Source organism: Oncorhynchus kisutch, linkage group LG18, assembly GCF_002021735.2.
Source record: "Oncorhynchus kisutch isolate 150728-3 linkage group LG18, Okis_V2, whole genome shotgun sequence".
In the NCBI taxonomy this organism is placed as follows: domain Eukaryota; kingdom Metazoa; phylum Chordata; class Actinopteri; order Salmoniformes; family Salmonidae; genus Oncorhynchus; species Oncorhynchus kisutch.
Genome location: NC_034191.2, coordinates 45,978,453 through 45,999,295, shown reverse-complemented (window position 1 = coordinate 45,999,295; position 20,843 = coordinate 45,978,453). Strand labels below are relative to the sequence as shown.

The window sequence follows — 20,843 nt, the reverse complement described above, 5'->3', positions numbered from 1 at the left end:
CTGTGGGGTGTGTTTGTGAACAGAGCTTGCAAAGAGGACAGGTTTATCTCTCTGTAGGTGATGGCTTTGTTATGGAAGGTTTGGGAATTGCTTCCTTTTAAGTGGTTGTAGAATTTAACAGCTCTTTTCTGGATTTTGATAATTAGTGGTTATCGGCCTAATTTTACTCTGCGTGCATTATTTGGTGTTTTACACAGAGGATATTTTTGCAGAATTCTGCAATGCAGAGTCTCAATTTGGTGTTTGGCCCATTTTGTTTGTCCCAGTTGGTGAGCGGACTCCAGACTTCACAACCATAAAGGGGAATGGGTTCTATATCTGATTCAAGTATTTTTATGTCAGATCCTAATTGGTAAGTCACATTTTATGTTCCTTTTGATGGCATAGAAGACCCTTCTTGCCTTGTCTCTCAGATCGCTCACAGCTTTGTGAAAGTTACCTGTGGCGCTGATGTTTAGGCCGAGGTACATATAGTTTTTTGTGTGCTCTAGAGCAACGGTGTCTAGATGGAATTTGTATTTGTGGTCCTGGGAATTGGACCTTTGTCAGGGCATATTTACTTCCACAAGGCAACAACACATTCCTGGGAACACATACTTAAATAGCCATTCTCTGTCTTCCAGCTCACACACACACACACACACACACACACACACACACACACACACACACACACACACACACACACACACACACACACACACACACACACACACACACACACACACACACACACACACACACACACACAATCTTCTGTAAGCTGTGACGGTGTGGTGTCTGGTGTGTTTCCATATGCAGTGATGCTGCTACAGTAGGATGTGAGTGAGACTACGGGTGGCTAATTTGATCACTTCCTTCCTTTCACCTCAGCCTCACCATCAAACATTACTTGTCACCGTAAGAGCATGAAAACAGGTGCACATGCACACACAGTCTGTATATGCGTCCCAAATGGCACCCTCTTTTTCCCCATTCTTCCCTCCCTCTCACTCTCTCGCCCCCTCCTTCCCTCTCGCCCCACTCCATCGCCCCAAATGTTCCTCTCTTCCTCCCTCTCCCTCCCCCTCCTTCCCTCTCTCCCTCCCCCTCCTTCCCTCTCTCGCCTCCTCCCCCTTCTTCCCTCTTTTGCCCCCACATTCCCTCTCTCTCTCGCCCCCTCCTTCCCTCTCTCTCGCCCCCTCCTTCCCTCTCTTTCCCCATCCTTCCCTCTCTCTCTCCTTCCCCCTCTCTCGCCCCCTCCTTCCCTCTCTCGCCCCCTCCTTCCCTCTCTCGCACCCTCCTTCCCTCTCTCGCACCCTCCTCCCCTCTCTCTCTCCCTCTCTCTCTCTCTCTCTCACCCCCTCACACATCCTCCCTCTCACCCTCTCGCACATTTCCTCTCACTCTCCCACTCTCACACCCTCCTTCGCCCACCCGCCCTCTCTCTCTCTCTCTCTCTCTCTCTCTCTCTAATTCAATTTAAGGGCTTTATTGGCACTCTCTGTTTAGGGCCAAATAGCATTCTAGTTTGCTCAGTTTTTTTATTAATTCTTTCCAATGTGTCAAGTAATTATCTTTTTGTTTCCTCATGATTTGGTTGGGTCTAATTGTGTTGCTGTCCTGGGGCTCTGTGGGGTCTGTTTGTGTTTGTGAACAGAGCCCCAGGACCAGCTTGCTTAGGGGACTCTTCTCCAGGTTCATCTCTCTGTAGGTGATTGCTTTGTTATGGAAGGTTTGGGAATCGTTTCCTTTTAGAGTGGTAGAATTGAACGGCTCATTTCTGGATTTTGATAATTAGCGGGCATCGGCGCTCTCTCTCTCTTTTCTCTCTCTCAAATGATTCATAATTAGCGGGCATTCTCTCTCTCTCATGATTCAGCTCCATAGATGAGCCCATTGGAAGCAGAAGTCCAGTCAAAGCCCCCCCGCCTTCCAGATGCTGTTGATTCCCACGGAGAGAAACATGATACAGCAGCAAGCTGCACAACTTTACTTCGCTTTCCCTCTCGTTCAGAAGGGGAGCAGTAAACGCCCAGACATGGGTAAAGAATACATGCTCGTCACTTTCTCATATATGGGCCAAGGAGGAGTGAGTGAGTGATTGAATGCATCAGTCTGTCTCTCTCTCTCTCAATCATAGAGCTAGCTGGAAACTATCCCTCTCTCTCACACGCACGTGCGCACGTACACACACGCTCGCAGGTACACAGAAACACACACAGCTCCTGGAGGAACAGAACACATCTGTGCTCCTGATGTCACTGCCTTATGGGCTCATGATGTTGACCTCTGTGTTGAGGATAAGTAAACTAACAACTACATGTAGTCCTGACCCTTACCCACACAACCACCACACCAAGCCTAGCTGCCTGCCAGTCAGCCAGCCTGAATGTGGAGTCAGCCCTGCTCCATAGCCCTCCCCTGCACCAAAGCAGTCACACAACTAAGCATGGAGCTCACACACACACACACACACACACACACACACTCACCTGTCTGACCAGCAGACACTCGGCCTGGAGCTCGGCCCCCTGGGGCACAGTGGACTGCAGTGTCCGTCTTTCCAGAGGCACTGTGGACACCTGGGAGACAGAGGGGGAGGAGAAATCATTGGAGGTGAACCATCAAGGCGGGAGGGACAGTTTGATGTCAGGTAAAAGGTTGTCTCTGAAAGACTGTCGGGGTGGAGGGGGTGTGGACTTGACATGTCAGCCTTTTCCCCGTAGAACCAAATTCACTAGCTGGCCAGAGGTCAAAGTTCACGCGATAGCTGGTTTTATGATTACTGAGATTAGGTAAAAGATGACACATGCAGAGTGGGATAGGATACATGTGCAGGTTTGAACATGAAAATGCTTGAGGGGGACATAGGAAATCTAAGGATACAGTCGTTACCACCAGGATGTACAGTCAGATCACTGAGCCCTATTCCAGTGCATCAGCACTTGACGAATAACATCTGACCAAGAGCTCCGTTGCTGTTATAATTCAATCATAAATATTGAGGTAAAAAACAGCTCAAAATGGCTCAAATATATCATCCATACCTAGCAGTAAAGATTTTTGGGAGAAATACTGCTCTCACTGATGGCACCATATTCCCTATGTAGTGTATTACTTGTGACCAGGGCCAAGTAGTGCACTACATAGGGGGATAGGGTGCCATTTGGGACGCAACACACAGAGAACAGCCAAGTCCGCTCCCGCTCTGATCAACGCTTGGTTCTGATTTACTGGGTCTGCAAGTCAGCTGTTTAAAACACAGCACACTCACAGGAAGGAAGGTGTTCCAAAACATTATTAGGTTATGGAAGCGAATTAGGTTTGTCCATTAGCTAATGAATTGGAATTTCCATTAGGTTGAGAGACAGCAAATGAAACAGGGACTGTTTGGTTGCCGGGCCTGTGTGTGCGTGCGCACCACGGTAGCAGAGTCAGGCATTTAAAAATCAACTCAGGGACCGAGAGCCGAGTCATTTCCCTAAAACCAATTAAAACCGGTTAATGTGAAGTGGCGGTCTTAAGGAGTCACATTAGCGCACTAATTAAGTCACTAATGAGCAAACAGCCACAGGACATTGTCGGAGCAGAAGCACTAGGGGAATGAGGGGTTCAGAATGAAAGTGTGTCTGTCTGTCTGTCTTGTCGAAAAACATTGGAGCCAGACACACGCACACACAGTCAGACACACACACACCCCACCCCCCACACACACAGTGACACGCTCGATACCCACCGTGAAGTCGTTGTCGGGGAAGAGGAACAGCTCGCTGAGGGGGTCTTCCTTCAGCTCATCTCCCAGGTCACAGATCACAGCCTCATAGTCCAGAGGGTCTATCAGCTTGGGTTTCTCCTGCTGGAACACACGCACACATTTTACTTGACTTATCCCATATGGAAGTGAAATAAACACTTGGGTACTACTTGGGGAAACACAGATGAGAAAGCGGCGGACGCAGGATTCAAATCCCGGTCCAAACACACACACACACACATTATCAGAATCGCGCAGTCAACCATACATATGATGACCACTGTAACAGTCACACCATGGAATATCCAACATATTCAACTATTAGGTAACACAGAAAAGTCTTCTACATCTAGGACTTATCCTGCTGTAACACACTGCGAGACAGACAGACAGGCACACAGGCAGCGACACCACGCTAACATTTTTCTTCTATACCATTCTACAATCCTGACTTATAAACCTCTCTGAACTGCGCTGATACCCAAAACACTCAGCAGTCACGTCATATACACTGAGAAAAGTCAGCCAGTCAACAAGTGTTCTTCAAACCGAACACGAGACAAACGGTGTAGCTAGGCAAATAGTCTAAACCCCAGGACATCTGTTTATCTTTCACCGGACGGGCATGAATCATTTTTTTTGCAAGGCATGAAGAAAAACAAACGAGCTAGAGCCACCACCTCACTTCCTGTGTTTAGACTGTCACCATTGGATCAGCTACGTAAACACCAAGTCTGTGTCCCAAACGGCACCCCATTCCCTACGGGCCCTGGCCAAGAGTAGTGCACTATATTAGGGGAAGAGGGTGCCATTTGGAACGCGGACCCCAGCCTAGAGGGGCGGGGAAGAGAGAAGTAAAATAGAGGATGAAGTGGGTTACATGTCATGTGCCAAACCAAACCAAAAACATGTTGAGGGAAACCGTTTTACTGACAGAGAAGAATATATTACATTAGCTCAGAAAACATATTTAATGATAGGTTCAACCTCACCTATTAGTATTTCAATCGATTACATCAGAGATTCAAGCTCTGAAATGACCGTAGGCTGATATAGTACAAAGCCAGAAGTTTTACAATACGTTTTAGGTTATGGGTTAGGCTGCACATCTGCACAGCAAATGGTCTCAACAATCCCGTCCGGACAGAGCGTTTCACAGAAAGCGAATTGGACTGCACGTGATGAGACGAGGCTATTTCGGGTCCTCAAAGGAAAGCAGCACGTCTTATTCATCACCGCTAACACAAACTGCGGTCAGAGGGGTGGAAAACTGATGACCTGTGTTCTCTCTGTTGACACGCCCACTGCGGGATGTTTTCTCCTGCGTTCCGACCACGAGCCTCTGTTCAGTTAGACCAGGGGTGTATTCTTTAGGGCACATCGTAGCAAATTAATTTTATTTTTTTAAGGAAAAAGGGTTTCTAATCAGACAAGTTCAGCTAGGTCCCACACCATTTGCTTCAGTTTGATTCCTAGTGAACACGCCCCTGACACATAAGGGAAAGCGGTTGAAGCAAGCAGTCAGTGAGGAATAAAAGCATGGCAAAGAACGTGACAGAAAAACGAAAGACTGCAAAACACACAGAATCATAACAATCTTTTGTTGTGAGGAAGGATCTTGTTGTGATTCCACTGTTAAAAAAATAAATTTAAAAAATGTTTTTCTTTAACTGTGCCCGACTGTTAGAGAGAATTACCGCTGAGGACAATTGAATTTGTCAACCTCACAGAAATATCTACCAAGACAATATCTTTTGCCTGAGCGGCCTGCGGATAGTGGTCCAGCGGTTAGTGTGGCGTACCCAGCCCGGGACACACATTTAGCCAACGCCACCAGTCGGCATGGGTTTCCAATCTGCCTCCCAATCTATCCTACCTTTGATGTCTCCTCTAGCCCTCTTCACTGCCCAATCTCAATATAATAAATAAAACCGACAAAAATATATACAGTGCCTTGCGAAAGTATTCGGCCCCCTTGAATAATTTTGCACGCCCAATTTTTCAGTTTTTGATTTGTTAAAAAAGTTTGAAATATCCAATAAATGTCGTTCCACTTCATGATTGTGTCCCACTTGTTGTTGATTCTTCACAAAAAAATACAGTTTTATATCTTTATATTTGAAGCCTGAAATGTGGCAAAAGGTCGCAAAGTTCAAGAGGGCTGAATACTTTCGCAAGGCACTGTATCTAACGTCATATGCCTGAAGGTGGTTTTCAGCCGAAATGTCAAAATGAACATAAAACAAATATTAACTTCCCTTTGTGTTTCCAGCCAGTAGGGATCTTAGCACACAGACGGACCGGTGGCAGGGGCAGAGAAACACATTAACAACAGTCTTTCATACTCTGATCACCCTACTGAGCACCACTGTGGGTTTGGCCCATTCCGTTTTGATTTGACCTGACCAGAGGCACTGAGAGGTCAAATGGTACCCCCTTAGTTTTGGTCCCCTTTTATTCTGGTCAAAGGTAGTGCACTACAGAGGGAGTAGGGTGTCATTGAGACATAGACAAAACCGCTGGGGTAATTCCACAACAAAGTGGAAGGAAATAGGCACTACTTACCCGATAAGAGTCAGCCGAAGCAATCTTAGCGTCATATAGGGACTTTACCTTCCCTGACACCTGAAGTACTATCGGCTCAGTAACACAACAGCTCAGTAATGACTGGGACTATAGAGTGTGTTGTAGTGGGCGTTTTATCACATCTCCAAGCAGCTTGAGACATGCTACATGACACCTACACGTTGGGCACCGATATTCCCCCAGACAACATCACACCAATACGGTCAAGATGTTGCAGAGCATTTGTACAAATCGGACGTACGTATAGAGGTGTAAAAGTCCCCTGCTGACAAACTCATAGCTCCAGTTGAAATGTTGTGAACATATAGATCCCATGCTGATTGTAGATTGTAGTCCTGTGTGGCTTAGTTGGTAGAGCTCAGCACTTGCAATGCCAGGATTGTGGGTGTGATTCCCATGGGGGACCAGTATGAACAAATAGGGATATTTATTTAAATGATCTGGATAAGAATGTCTGCTAAATGACTAAACTGTAAAGTGGCTTGCAAAAGTATTCACCCACCTTGGCATGTTTCCTATTTTATTGCCTTACAACCTAGAATTAAAATGTATTTTTGGATGGTTTGTATCATTCGATTTACACAACATGAAGATTCCACTTTGAAGATGGAAAATATTTTTCTTGTGAAACAAACAAAAAATAAAAGACCAAAAAAAATCTGAAAACTTGAGCGTGAGTAACTATTTACCCCCCCCCCCCTCCCCAAAGTCAATACTACAGCTGAAGTCTGAAGTTTACATACACTTAGGTTTGAGTCATTAAAACTCGTTTTTTAACCACTCCACAAATTTCTTGTTAACAAACTATAGTTTTGGCAAGTCGGTTAGGACATCTACTTTGTGAATGACAAAAGTCATTTTTCCATCAATTGTTTACAGACAGATTATTTCACTCATAATTCACTGCATCACAATTCCAGTGGGTCAGAAGTTTACATACATTAAGTTGACTGTGCCTTTACACAGCTTGAAAAATTCCAGAAAATGATGCCATGGCTTTAGAAGCTTCTGATAGGCTAAATGACATAATTTAAGTCAACTGGAGGTGTATCTGTTGATGTATTTCAAGGCTTACCATCAAACTCAATGCCTCTTTGCTTGACATCATGGGAAAATCAAAAGTAATCAGCCAAGACCAAAATAAATTATAGACCTCAACAAGTCTGGTACAAAATTCACCAAACTTTTTGTGGGAAGCTTGTGGATGGCTACCCGAAACACTTGACCCAAGTTAAACAATTTAAAGGCAATGCTACCAAATACTAATTGAGTGTATGTAAACTTCTGACCCACTGGGAATGTGATGAAAGAAATAAAAGCTGAAATAAATCATTCTACTATTATGCTGACATTTCACATTAAAATAAAGTGGTGATCCTAACTAACCTAAGACACGTAATTTTACTCGGATGAAATGTCAAAAACGGAGTTTAAATGTATTTGGCTAAGGTGTATGTAAACGTCCGAATTCAACAGTATGTATAGCCACCTTTTGCAGCAATTACAGCTGCAAGTCTCTTGGGGTATGTCTCTATAAGCTTGGCACATCTAGCCACTGGGATTTTTGCCCATTCTTCAAGGCAAAACTGCTCCAGCTCCTTCAAGTTGGATGGGTTCCGCTGGTGTACAGCAATCTTTAAGTCATTCCACAGATTCTCAATTGGATTGAGGTCTGGGCTTTGACTTGGCCATTCCAAGACATTTAAATGTTTCCCCTTAAACCACTCAAGTGTTGCTTTAGCAGTATGCTTAGGCTCATTGTCCTGCTGGAAGGTGAACCTCCACCCCAGTCTCAAATCTCTGAAAGACAAACAGGTTTCCCTCAAGAATTTCCTTGTATTTATCGCCATCCATCATTCCTTCAATTCTGACCAGTACCTGCCGATGGAAAACATCCCCACAGCATGATGCTGCCACCACCATGCTTCACTATGGGGATGGTATTCTCGGGGTGATGAGAGGTGTTGGGTTTGCGCCAGACATAGCATTTTCCTTGATGGCCAAAAAGCTAAATTTTAGTCCCCAACCCTGATCTGTACTTCTCCAGAACTTTGTCCCTGACCTGTACGGAGAGCTCCTTGGTCTTTATGGTGCCGCTTGCTTAGTGGTGTTGCAGACTCTGGGGCCTTTCAGAACAGGTGTATATATACTGAGATCATGTGACAATTAAATAAAGTCCACCTGTGTGCAATCTAACTAATTATTTGACTTCTGAAGGTAATTGGTTGCATCAGATCTCATTTGGGGCTTCATAGCAAAGGGGGTGAATACATACGCACGCACCACTTTTCCATTATTTACTCATTTATTTTTTGAACAAGTAATTTTTTAAATTTCACTTAACCAATTTGAACTATTTTGTGTATGTCCATTACATGAAATCCAAATAAAAATCTATTTAAGTGACAGGTTGTAATGGAACAAAATAGGAAAAAAGCCAAAGGAAATGAATACTTTTGCAATGCACTGTAAATGGCCACTCCACTGGATAGAAACTCCGATACACATAGGGAGCAATACTATGTGCATCGGTGTATGAACACACCGATCAGATAGTCAAATAGAGAGTCACTGGCTAACTAGTATTAGGCTAAGGCTAGCAATGTCCAACTCCAACCTGTGCCATATCGGTTAGCCTCATTTTGACAGACAGATGCGGTGTAGAGTGAAGTTGCCGATAGAGACTTGGGTCAGTTTTGCCTTTTCACCCACTCATGATTAAGGTTAGGAATTCGAAGCTGATTCTAGATCTTTACCTAGGTGAACTTCACCCCAGATCGACAAGTGCAACAGAGAGGAAAAGGAAGCCCAGGGCAATAAAAACACAAAGATACGGCACTGCACGAGAGAGACAGCATACATACGACGCTCAGACGGTTGAAATCGTTCCGCACACGCCTGCTCTTATGGTCCCTGGTCTTCTTTCGGAATGTGATCTTACTCCTGAAGCTCATCCTGACTCAAAACAGGAGACTGCACACGGATGCCGATGACACGGGTAGAGACGGGGACACGGACAGGACATGTGTTCCAGCAGGCAGAAGCAGAAGGTCCATTGAAGGGTGTGTGAGACCTGTCGGAGCGGGTGGTGCCCAAGGAGGAAGTAGATGCTTGATGTCACACGGTGACAGAGGAGGTGCAGCAAGGGAAAACTGAGAAAAAAATCCAACCACCAAATCTGTCTCTCTTCCGTTTCTCTCTGAAGACTCTCTCTATCTTTGTTCTTACTCTCACCACATTTTTGGGCTGGATGCCCGCTGGGGCCGCCCATGTGAAAATGTATGCAACCACTACTATAAGTCACCTTAGATAAAAAACATCTGATAAATGGCATTAATTCAATCATCATTATTAATATACTGTATTAGATACAGTAGCCATAGTAACATTACAGGGCAATACTTTGTAGTGGAAGTACAGCTCTGTAATACTGACACTACAGTACGTAGACACATTGGTCTAGACTAGACTGACATCTCCCCGCTACGTCACACAACTGAATTCTTACAAACTGCTGTTCTGACACTCAATTATGATCTCGTCTCCTTGGTTGTAATCAATGCCACACCCTCTCACTCTCTTTCTAATCACAAACACGCATGCACACTCAAAGGCAGGGCCTATACGTGTGCATCCGATGTGTGTAAACTACAACTTCCTTTATTTGCCAGAGAGGGGGTGTATTTATAAACCAAGACCAATAAATGCGTGCGAGGACACGCATTTACATTTTAGTTATTTAGCAGACGCTCTTATCCAGAGCGACTTACAGGAGTTAAGTGCCTTGCTCAAGGGCACATCGACATCATTTTCACCTAGCTAGCTCAGAGTTTCAAACCAGCAACCATTCGGTTTCTGGCCCAACGCTCTAAACCTCAAGGCTACTTCCTTCAGAAAGTACTCAATGTATTCCAAATATTTTGTTTTACAGCCTGAATTAAAAATGGGTAAGACTCGGTTGTTGATCATTGCTAGACAACCATTTCCAGGTCTTGCCATAGATTTTCAAGCAGATTTAAGTCAAAACTATAACTCAGCCACTCAGGACATTCACTGCCTTCTTGGCAAGCAACTCCAGCGTAGATTTGGCCTTTCACCCTACTGAAAGGTGAATTAATCTCCCAGTGTCTGGTGGAAAGCAGACTGAATCAGGGTTTCCTCTTGGATTTAACCTGTGCTTAGCACCATTCCATTTTTTTTAATGCTTAACGATTACAAGCATACCCATAACAAGATGCAGCCACTACTGTGGTCGAAAATATGGAGAGTGGTACTCAGTAATTGCTGTATTGGATTTGCCTCAAACTTAACACTTTGTATTCAGGCCAAAAAGTTAATTACGTTGCCACATTTTTTGCAGTATTACTTTAGTGCCTTGTTGCAAAGAGGAAGCATGCTTTGGAATATTTTTATTCTATACAGGCTTCCTTCTTTTCACTCTGTCGTTTAGGTTAGTATTGTGGAGTAAGTACAATGTTGTTGATCCATCCTCAGTTTTATCCTATCACAGCCATTAAACTCTAATTGTTTTAAAGTCACCATTGGCCTCATGGTGAAATCCCTGAGCGGCTTCTTTCCTCTTCGGCAACTGAGTTAGGAAGGACACCTGTATCTTTACTGTGACTGGGTGTATTGATACACCATCCAAAGTGTAATTAATAACATCACCATGCTGAAAGGGATATTGAATGTTTGCTTTTTTATTTCTTACCTATCTACCAATAGCTGTCCTTCTTTGCTAGGCATTGGAAAACCTCACTGGTCTGTGTGGTTGAATGTGTTTGAAATTCACGGACCTTACAGATAATTTTATGTGTGGGGTACAGAGATGAGGTAGTCATTCAAAAATGTTTAACACTATTATTGCACACAGAGTGAGTCTATGCAACTTATGTGACTTGTTGAGCAAATGTGTACTCCTGAACTTATTTAGGCTTGCCTAAATACTTGAATACTTACTGATTCAAGACATTTCAGCTTTTCCTTTTTTATTAATTTGTAAAAGAAATCGAAAAACATAATTGCACTTTGACATTTCTTTGACTGACAATAGATCTCAATGTTATCAATTTTAAATTCAGGCTGTAACACAACAAAATGTGGAAAAAGTCAAGGGGTGCGATTACTTTCTGAAGCACTGTACATACATACAGTCCCTGTCAAAAGTTTGGACACACCTACTCATTCAAGGGTTTTTCTTTATTTTTACTAGGTTCTACATTGTAGAATAATAGTGAAGACATCAAAACTATGAAATAACACATATGGAATCATGTAGTAACCAAAAAAGTGTTAAACAAATCTAAATATATTTATATTTGAGATTCTTCAAAGTAGCCACCCTTTGCCTTGATGACAGCTTTGCACACTCTTGACATTCTCTCAACCAGCTTCATGAGGTAGTCACCTGGAAAGCAGAAATCATGAGGTAGTCACCTGGAATGCGGGGGGTAGTGTGTCCAAACGTTTGACTGGTACTGTACATACATGCAAGCACGAACGCGCGCACACTACCCCCAGCCACCCCATCCACACACACTCACACACACACACGCACTACCCTTGATGAAATTTCATTGCAGAACTGAGAGCTGTCAGCTGCCAACCAGTTTGAGGAACTGACCCTGTTGCGTCACAGCCTCTGAGCCTTTGTCCCACGCCCTACATGGTGTACTACTGTAATTTTGACCAGGGCTCGGTCAAAAGTAGTGCACTATATAGAGAATAGGGTGCCATTTGGGAAGCAACCGGAGTCTGAGTGCTGTTAACCTGATTACATAAGCTACTGTAAGATCTTATGTTATTGATCATTTAAAAAGGGGAGAAAATGCAATCGATTTTACTCTCTCCATTCATTGGTGGTCAATACAACACCGGGGAAAAGCACCAAAAATACACCACCAAGAGTTTAAAACTGTAATGCAGCATGACTTTGACACAAACCAACACATGAGAAGAATGATGCTGATAGGGGTTACAGGAAGAGTCATTGACCGACACTGAATGAGAGAGAGGAGACGAGGGTTACATCCAAAATGGCACCCTATTCAATATATAGTGCATTACTTTTGACGAGGGCCAATAGGACACTAGACAAAAGTAGTGCACTATATAGGGAATAATAGGGTGCCATTTGGGACACACACCTCGACAACTCTCCAGGCATATGTTAGTATAGGGCTATTGCCATTAGATTTCAGTTTTTCACATTTGGATGCCAAAACATTCAGGAGATAAAGGTGCTCAAAATTGAACCATTTTGCATACCTCACCTACAATGAGACTGCCATGTCTTCATCACTGTTATGCCTACTCCCGCTCCGGCACTCGACTCTACTAACAACTGGTCCTGGCATCATCATTACGCACACCTGCTCCCCATCGTTACACACACCTGGGCATCATCATCACCATGATTCATCTCCCTTTATGTAGCACTCAGTAGCCTCAGTCATCAAGGCAGTTTTGGTTTTGGTCAGTACGCTTCTCCTGTTATTGTTTATCTGCCTTTCTTATCACTAAACTCACCTTCTGCACCTGGTTCTTGACTCCAAGCATATAGAGAACCTGTGAAAGTTATTTTACCATTTTCTACAGTGTAGAATAATAGTGAAGACATCAAAACTATGTAATAACACATATGGAATCATGTAGTAACCAATAAAGTGTTAAACAAATTAAAATATATTTAGGATTTTAGATTCTTCAAAGTAGCCACCTTTTGATGACAGCTTTGCAAACTCTTGGCATTCTCTCAACCAGCTTCACCTTGAATGCTTTTCCAACAGTCTTGAAGGAGTTGCAACATATGCTGAGCACTTGTTGGCTGCTTTTCCTTCACTCTGCGGTCCGACTCATCCCAAACCATCTCAATTGGGTTGAGGTCAGGTGATTGTGGAGGCCAGGTCATCTGATGCAGCAATCCATCACTCTCCTTGTTGGTCAAATAGCCCTTACACATCCTGGAGGTGTGTTGGGTCATTGTCCTGTTGAAAAACAAATGATAGTCCTACTAAGTGCAAACCAGATGGGATGGTGTATCACTGCAGAATGCTGTTAACCATGCTGGTTAAGTGTGCCTTGAATTCTAAATCAATCAGACAGATTTACCTGGAAAGCACCCCCACACCATCACACCTCATCCTCCATGCTTTACGGTGGGAACCACACATGCGGAGACCATCCGTTCACCTACTCTGCGTCTCACAAAGACACGGCGGTTGGAACCAAAAAGCTCAAATTGGACTCAGACCAAAGGACAGATTTCCACCAGTCTAATGTCCATTGCTTTTTCTCTTCACCCAAACAAGTCTCTTCTTCTTATTGGTGTCCTTTAGTAGTGGTTTCTTTGCAGCAATTTGACCATGAAGGCCTGATTAATGCAGTCTCCTCTGAACAGTTGATGTTGAGGTCTGTCTATTACTTGAATTCTGTGAAGCATTTATTTGGGCTGCAATTTCTGAGGCTGGTAACTAATTAACTTATCCTCTGCAGCAGATAACTCTGGGTCTTCCTTTCCTGTGGCGGTCCTCGTGAGAGCCAGTTTCATCATAGCGCTTGATGGTTTTTGCGACTGCACTTGAAGAAACTTTAAAAGTTCTTGACATTTTCCAGACTGACTGACTTTCATGTCTTAAAGTAATGGACTGTTGTTTCTCTATGCTTATTTAAGATGTTCTTGTCATAATATGGACTTGGTCTTTTACCAAATAGGGCTATCTTCTGTATACCACTCCTACCTTGTCACAACACAACTGATTGGCTCAAACGCATTAAGAAGGAAATAAATTCCACAAATTTTAACAAATCACACATTAATTTAAATGTATTCCATAAAGGGTGGCTACTTTGAAGAATCAAAAATATAAAATATATTTTTATTTGTTTAACACTTGTTAGGTTTCTACATGATTCCATGTGTTATTTCATAGTTTTGATGTCTTCTTCGGGATCGGTGTCCCTTCCACAGGACGGTTGAGCTAACGTAGGCTAATGCGATTAACATGAGGTTGTAATTAACAATAACATTTCCCAGGACATAGACATATCTGATATTGGCAGAAAGCTTAAGTTCTTGTTAATCTAACTGCACTGTCCAATTTACAGTAGCTATTACAGTGAAATAATACCATGCCATTTGTTACGGATACAAGTGTTACGGCTACAGTTATCCTGTGTGTGTGTATCCTGTGTGTGTGTGTTTCTTTTCTCTCCTTCTCCCCTCACAGGTGAAAATCATCACTCCCCAATCAGTCAACAATCAATAATCAATCAGAAGACACACCTCCTCCTATTTACTACCCTATCACAGTTCCTTCCCCATGGTTTAAAAACCCCATCATTTGTTTGCTCTAGAGCTAGCTCAATCTCTCTGTAAATGCCATGTATGTAGATCTCTGTGTTTCACTCTCTCTTTGTCTTAAACCTCTCTTTTGTTTGAGCACCTCCATAGCACTTTGTCATCACCTGTGAGTATTGTTTTGGTTATGGTGTTTGTTTGTTGCTGGTGGGAAAAGGGGGAAACCAAGACAAGTCGCCCATGGGCATACACTACCCGTAGGTGAACTTTGTTAAATACACTAGTTAGAACTGGGCGGACCACCCACTGTATTTTTGGTTAGTTAGTTAGCTGTTGTTAAAGTAGGCTAGTCTAGCTTAGGGGTGTTTTTGTATATTTGTTTCTTTCCTTGGGTCCAGCTCAGCCCCTTTTCCTGCTCCCCCCATTACCGTGTGTTTATAAATAAACTTTGAGTTTGACGGTAGATTTCAGTTGTCCTGGTTATTTCGTTCACACTTTTACTTTGTCACAATTATAATTTGCATGAGTTATGTTACGGGTCTCATTACCATCCCCCCTAGACTGTCGGGCCAAAAGGGATTCGTAACACTGTTTGAGGAGAGTGCACAATTTTGAACATGCAAAGTTATTCATAAACAAATTAGGCAAATTTGGGCAGTCTTGATACACAATTTTGAACAGAAATGCAATAGTTCATTGGATCAATCTAAAAATGTGCACATACACTGATGCTATTTAGTGGCCAAAATCTAAATTGCACCTGGGCTGGAATAATACATTATGGCCTTTCTCTTGCATTTCAACGATGGTACAATTTTTTTTTCAAAAGAACGATTGTTTTTCTCTTTGTATTATCTTTTACCAGATTTATTGTGTTATATTCTACTACATTAATTTCACATTTCCATAAACTTAAGTGTTTCCTTTCAAATGATGCCAAGAATATGCATATCCTTGCTTCAGGGCCTGAGCTACAGGCAGTTAGATTTGGGTATGTCATTTTAGGCAAATATTGAAAAAAGGGGGATAATCCTTAAGAGGATGTAGAAAATAGTAAAACATTTTTTTTACAAAAACTGGAATCTGTAGGTGTGTCCAAACTTGACTGGTACTGTACGTTACAATCACTAAAAAGATAAAAGGTTACGTTTGACATCACTTGAAAGCTTACAAATCAGGGTTGTAAAGCTATTTTATAATTTCTAGATTTAATTACGAAACATTTGTATATAGTTTTTTGCTTTAACCACCAATGATCTAAAAACGTGTAAAACATTTTTTTTTAATCCATTTTCACTTATGTTGTATCTTAGATCCTATTTGACATAATCTGAGGTGTTCGTGTTGTGTCCGCCATCGGTTGAGACATGGCATGTTCCTGAATAAAGGGTGCGTTTCATGTTTTGGCTGATAAATGTAGCTACTAAACATTACAATTACAAACTTAACAAACTTTCAAATCATTACAAACTTTCAAATCGAATCAAAGTTTGTCACATGCACAGACCTTACCGTGAAATGCTTACTTTACAAGCCCTTAACTATCAATTCAGGTCAAGGAATAGAGCTAATAAAAACTTTACTAAATAAACTAAAGTATAAAATACAAAAAGTAACACAATAATATAACAATACCGAGTCAATGTGTGTGTGGGGGGGGACGACAGGTTTGTCAAGGTAATCTGTACATGTAGGTAGGGGTAAAGTGACTATGCATAGATAAACAGCGAGTTGCAGCAGTGTAAAAACAAAGGGGGGGTGTCAATGTAAGTAGTCCGAGTGGCCATTTGATTAATTGTTCAGCTGTCTTATGGCTTGGGGGTAGAAGACGGTTGGATGCTGAGCAGTTGCCATTCCAGGTGGTGATGCAACCAGTTAGGATGCTCTCGATGGAGCAGCTGTAATTAGTACCACAAAGATGGTTGGAGGTCCAACCATCTTCCATAGATAAAAATATAGATAATAGAAAATACATATTTGTGGTAACTAAAAGCTCAAATTTAAATTACATTTCAATGTCAATGGTGTAACAGCTAATTGCAAGTCCATTCTATGGATTCTATTTCTATGATTAAATTGACACCTACCCTGTGTTCAAGAGTATGCTGTGTCTCAACCGATGGCTGGCACAACACAAACACCTCAGATTATGTAAACTAGGATCAAGCTACAGCATATGTGAAGAAAAAGAAAATCAGTTTACAAATGTTTTTATAATTGATGTTAAAGGTGTCACACACTCCATATGTTATGTACCCCTCTATCTTCTCTCTAGCTAGCCCCCTCTTAGCAACAGTTAGACCACAAACCACTTTTCTCTGGCAGATCAGGGAAACCGTGTCTCACACACACACACACACACACAATGTGAGATGAATGATTGACACCTCTAAACTTCCAGTAAATGGTTTGCCTCCAATGCTCCTTATAGGACACATCACTGCACTCTATAGTCCTCTGTAAACTGGTCATCTCTGTATACCTGACACAAAACCCACTGGTTGATGCTTATTTATAAAACCTTCCCCTCTATCTGAGATACTGTACCTACTGCTGCCAGTCACATTCTGTTAAAGGTCCCCAAAGCACACACATCCCTGGGTCACTCTTCTTTACAGTTCAGTGCAGCTAGTGACTGGAAAGAGCTGCAAAACACTCAAACTGGACAGTTTTATCTCTTCATTCAAAGACTCAATCATGGACACTCTTACTGACACCTGTGGCTGCTTTGCCTGATGTATTGTTGTCTCCATCTTCTTGCCCTTTTCTGTTGTCTGTGCCCAATAATGTTCATACCATGTTTTGTGCTGCTACCATGTGCTGCTGCCATGTTGTGTTGCTACCATGTTGTGTTGTCATGTGTTGCTGTCATGTAGTGTCTCTCGTTGTGATGTGTGTTTTGTCTTAACATTTTTATTTTAATCCCAGTCCCTCTCCCTGCAGGAGGCCTTTTGCCTTTTGATAGGGTGTCATTGTAAATAAAAATGTGTTAACTGACTTACCTAGTTAAATAAAAGGTTAAATAAAAAAATACAGAAATCTGTCACTTGAAATGAATTCATTAGGCCCTAATCTATGGCTTTGACCTGACTGGGAATACAGATATGCATGTGTTGGTCACAGATTTAAAGTGGAAGAGGGCTCAGAAAACCAGTAAGTATCTGGTGTGCCCAGCCATTTGCCTCATGCAGCGCAACACACCTCCTTCGCATTGAGTTGACCAGGCTGTTGATTGTGGCCTGTGGAATGTTGTCCCACTCTTCTTCAAAGGATGGATATTTGCGGGAACTGGAACACTCTGCGTACACGTTAATCTGCGTACACATTAATCCAGAGCATCCCAAACATGCTCAATGGTTGACATGTCTGGTGAGTATGTAGGCCATGGAAGAACTGTCCCATTTTCATATTTCAGGAATTGTGTACAGATCCTTGTATTATCATGCTGAAACATGAAGTGATGGGACAATGGGCCTCAGCATCTCTGTGCATTCAAATTGCCATCGATAAAATTCAATTGTGTTCGTTGTCCGTAACTCATGACTGCCCATACCATAACCCCACCTCCATCATGGGGAACTCTGTTCACAACGTTAACATCAGCAAACTGCTCGCCCACACGAGGCCATACATGCTGTCTGCCAGCTGCCAGGTACAGTTGAAACCAGGATTCATCCATAACGAGCACACTTCTCCAGCAAGCCAGTGACCAAAGGCTTCGCTGAGATGGTTTCTGACAGTTTGTGCCAAAATGATTAGGTTGTGCAAACCCACAGTTTCATCAGCTGTCCGAGTGGCTGGTCTCAGACGATCCCGCCGATGAAAAGGCCTGATGTGGAGGTCCTGGGCTGCCGTGGTTACACGTGGTCATAATTTCAAATTCTCAGAAATTATGTTGTAGGCGGCTTATGGTAGCGAAATTAACATCAAAATCTCTGGCAACAGCTCTGGTGGACAATTGCACGCTCCCTCAAAACAGGAGACATCTGTGGTATCGGGTTGTGTGACAAAACTGCACATTTTAGAGTGGCCTTTTATTGCCCCCTGCACAAGGTACACCTGTGTAATGATCATGCTGTTTAATCAGCTTCTTGGTATACCACACCTGTTAGGTGGATGGATTATCTTGGCAAAAGATAAATGCTCACTAACAGGGATGTAAACAAATTTGTGCACAAAAGTTGAGAGAAATAAGCTTTATGTGCACATGGAACATTTCTGGGATCTTTTATTTCAGCTCATGAAACATGAGACCAACACTTTACAAGTTGCATTTATATTTTTGTTCAGTGTATTTCAAGTTCCATAATTGCTCAATATTTAGAAAATCTCAGTCAGTGTGTATCAACAGGCTCTGTTACATACCCCATTAAGTCCTTTAACGAGCTGCTAAAACACCTGCAGCCCATCAAACATCCAACCCCCCCCTATTCCTCTCCAGCTGTCTGGGCTGCTTCCATCCCTCCATCTCCCCCTCTTTCTTCTCCAGCCTCACTCACTTCCACATCCCACCAAACAACCCCATTCTCCCTATTTTCTCCCATTCTTTCCATCCACCCCTGTGCTGATTCTCAGTAAAACTGCAGCTGTGCAGGATCAAAATAGAACGAGCGCAGGCCTTAGAATTAGCAGCAACTGCTAATCAAACAGGGGCGTGAACGAGAGATGGAGAGAGAAAATGTAAGAGAAAGACCGAGAGAGCGAAAAAAATATGAGGGAGGGAGAGAGAAAATAGAGAGAAAGAGAGAGGATGCGAGAAAACACATGACAGAAGGAAATTGATGAAAAGGAGAGCTGACAAGGAAGGTCCAAGGCCATATAATATCTCAGAGTTTGACCACCAGTAGAAGCTGGTGAATGTCTATCTCAATTACAATCTCTGTTTACATCCAAAATGGCACCCTATCCCTTTATTGTGGACTACTTTTGACCAGGACCCATAGGGCTCTGGTCGAAAGTAATGCACAGTACTATGTAGGAAATAGGTTGCTGTTTGGGAGGCAGTAATAGTCTGCTGTGTAATGGGAGCCAGAGTGTGTATGTTTCCTAGTGCTGAGACAGCACAGGACAGGGTCCAGGATCAGACTGCAGCTATCGCCATCTGGATCACATCTACTGCAGAGAGCGAGAGAGGGAGAAAGAGAGGGGGGAGAGAGGGTGGGGAGAGAGAAAGAGAGAGGGGGAGATATGGGGGGAGGGGGGGGATTGAGGGACAGAGAGAATGAGAGGGGGGAGATGTAGAAGAGAAAGAGAGGGCTAGAGAGTACAGAAAGTGATAATATCATACTCTTATGAACAGGGGAAGGAGGCAGATATAAAAAAATATATATATTATTGTCACCTAAGCCAGATAGGGCGGCAGCGTAGCCTAGTGGTTAGAGCGTTGGACTAGTAACCGGAAGGTTGCAAGATCAAACCCCCGAGCTGACAAGGTACAAATCTGTCGTTCTGCCCCTGAACAGGCAGTTAACCCACTGTTCCTAGGCCGTCATAGGCCGTCATTGAAAATAAGAATTTGTTCTTAACTGACTTGCCTGGTTAAATAAAGATTTTAAAAAATAGGTGCTGTGAAATGTGTTGTTTTACAGGTTCAGCCATAGTAGTAAGGTTTCCCTGGAGAAAGTTAGGGTTAAGTGCTTTGCTTAAGGGTACATCAACAGATTCTTTACCTTGTCGGCTTGGGTGTTCAAACCAGCAACCTTTTGGTTACTGGCCCGACACTCTAACCTCTAGGTTACCTGCCGAAAGAGGGAGGAGATAGAGAAGCAGAGATGAGGGAGAGGAATGGCAGGGACTGGAGTATACTGAACAAAAATATAAACACAACATGCAACCATTTCAATGATTTTACTGAGTTCCAGTTCATATAAGGAAATCGGTCTATTTAAGTAAATGAATGTTGCCCTAATCTATGAATTTCACAAGACTGGGCAGGAGCTAGCTGATTAGCTGTTGTCTCACCTACTGTTTTAGCTAGCTTTCCCAATTCAACACCTGTGATTACTGTATGCCTCGCTGTATGTCTCTCTCAAATGTCAATATGCCTTGTATACTGTTGTTCAGGTTAGTTATCATTGTTTTAGTTCACAATGGAGCCCCTAGTTCCACTCTTCACGCCCCTGATAACTCCTTTGTCCCACCTCCCACACATGCGGTGACCTCACCCATTACTACCAGCATGTCCAGAGACACAACCTCCCTCATCATCACCCAGTGCCTGGG

General features: G+C 42.9%; 1 protein-coding gene across 5 annotated transcripts in view; it reads right to left on the bottom strand.

The window, feature by feature from the left end:
- The window catches only part of dock10 (dedicator of cytokinesis 10), a 191,852-nt gene that overhangs the window by 99,720 nt on the left and 71,289 nt on the right, over window positions 1-20,843 (bottom strand). For 2 of the 5 annotated variants that reach the window (XM_020507578.2, XM_020507577.2), the window contains 2 exons: window positions 3,719-3,838; window positions 2,475-2,564 (listed from right to left, as the gene is read on the bottom strand). In XM_020507578.2, coding sequence (XP_020363167.1) covers window positions 2,475-2,564; window positions 3,719-3,838 — 210 coding nt within the window. Of the gene's footprint in view, window positions 1-2,474; window positions 2,565-3,718; window positions 3,839-9,186; window positions 9,423-20,843 lie in introns of those variants that run through there. The other 3 variants (XM_020507580.2, XM_020507582.2, XM_020507579.2) reach the window with 3 other exon arrangements.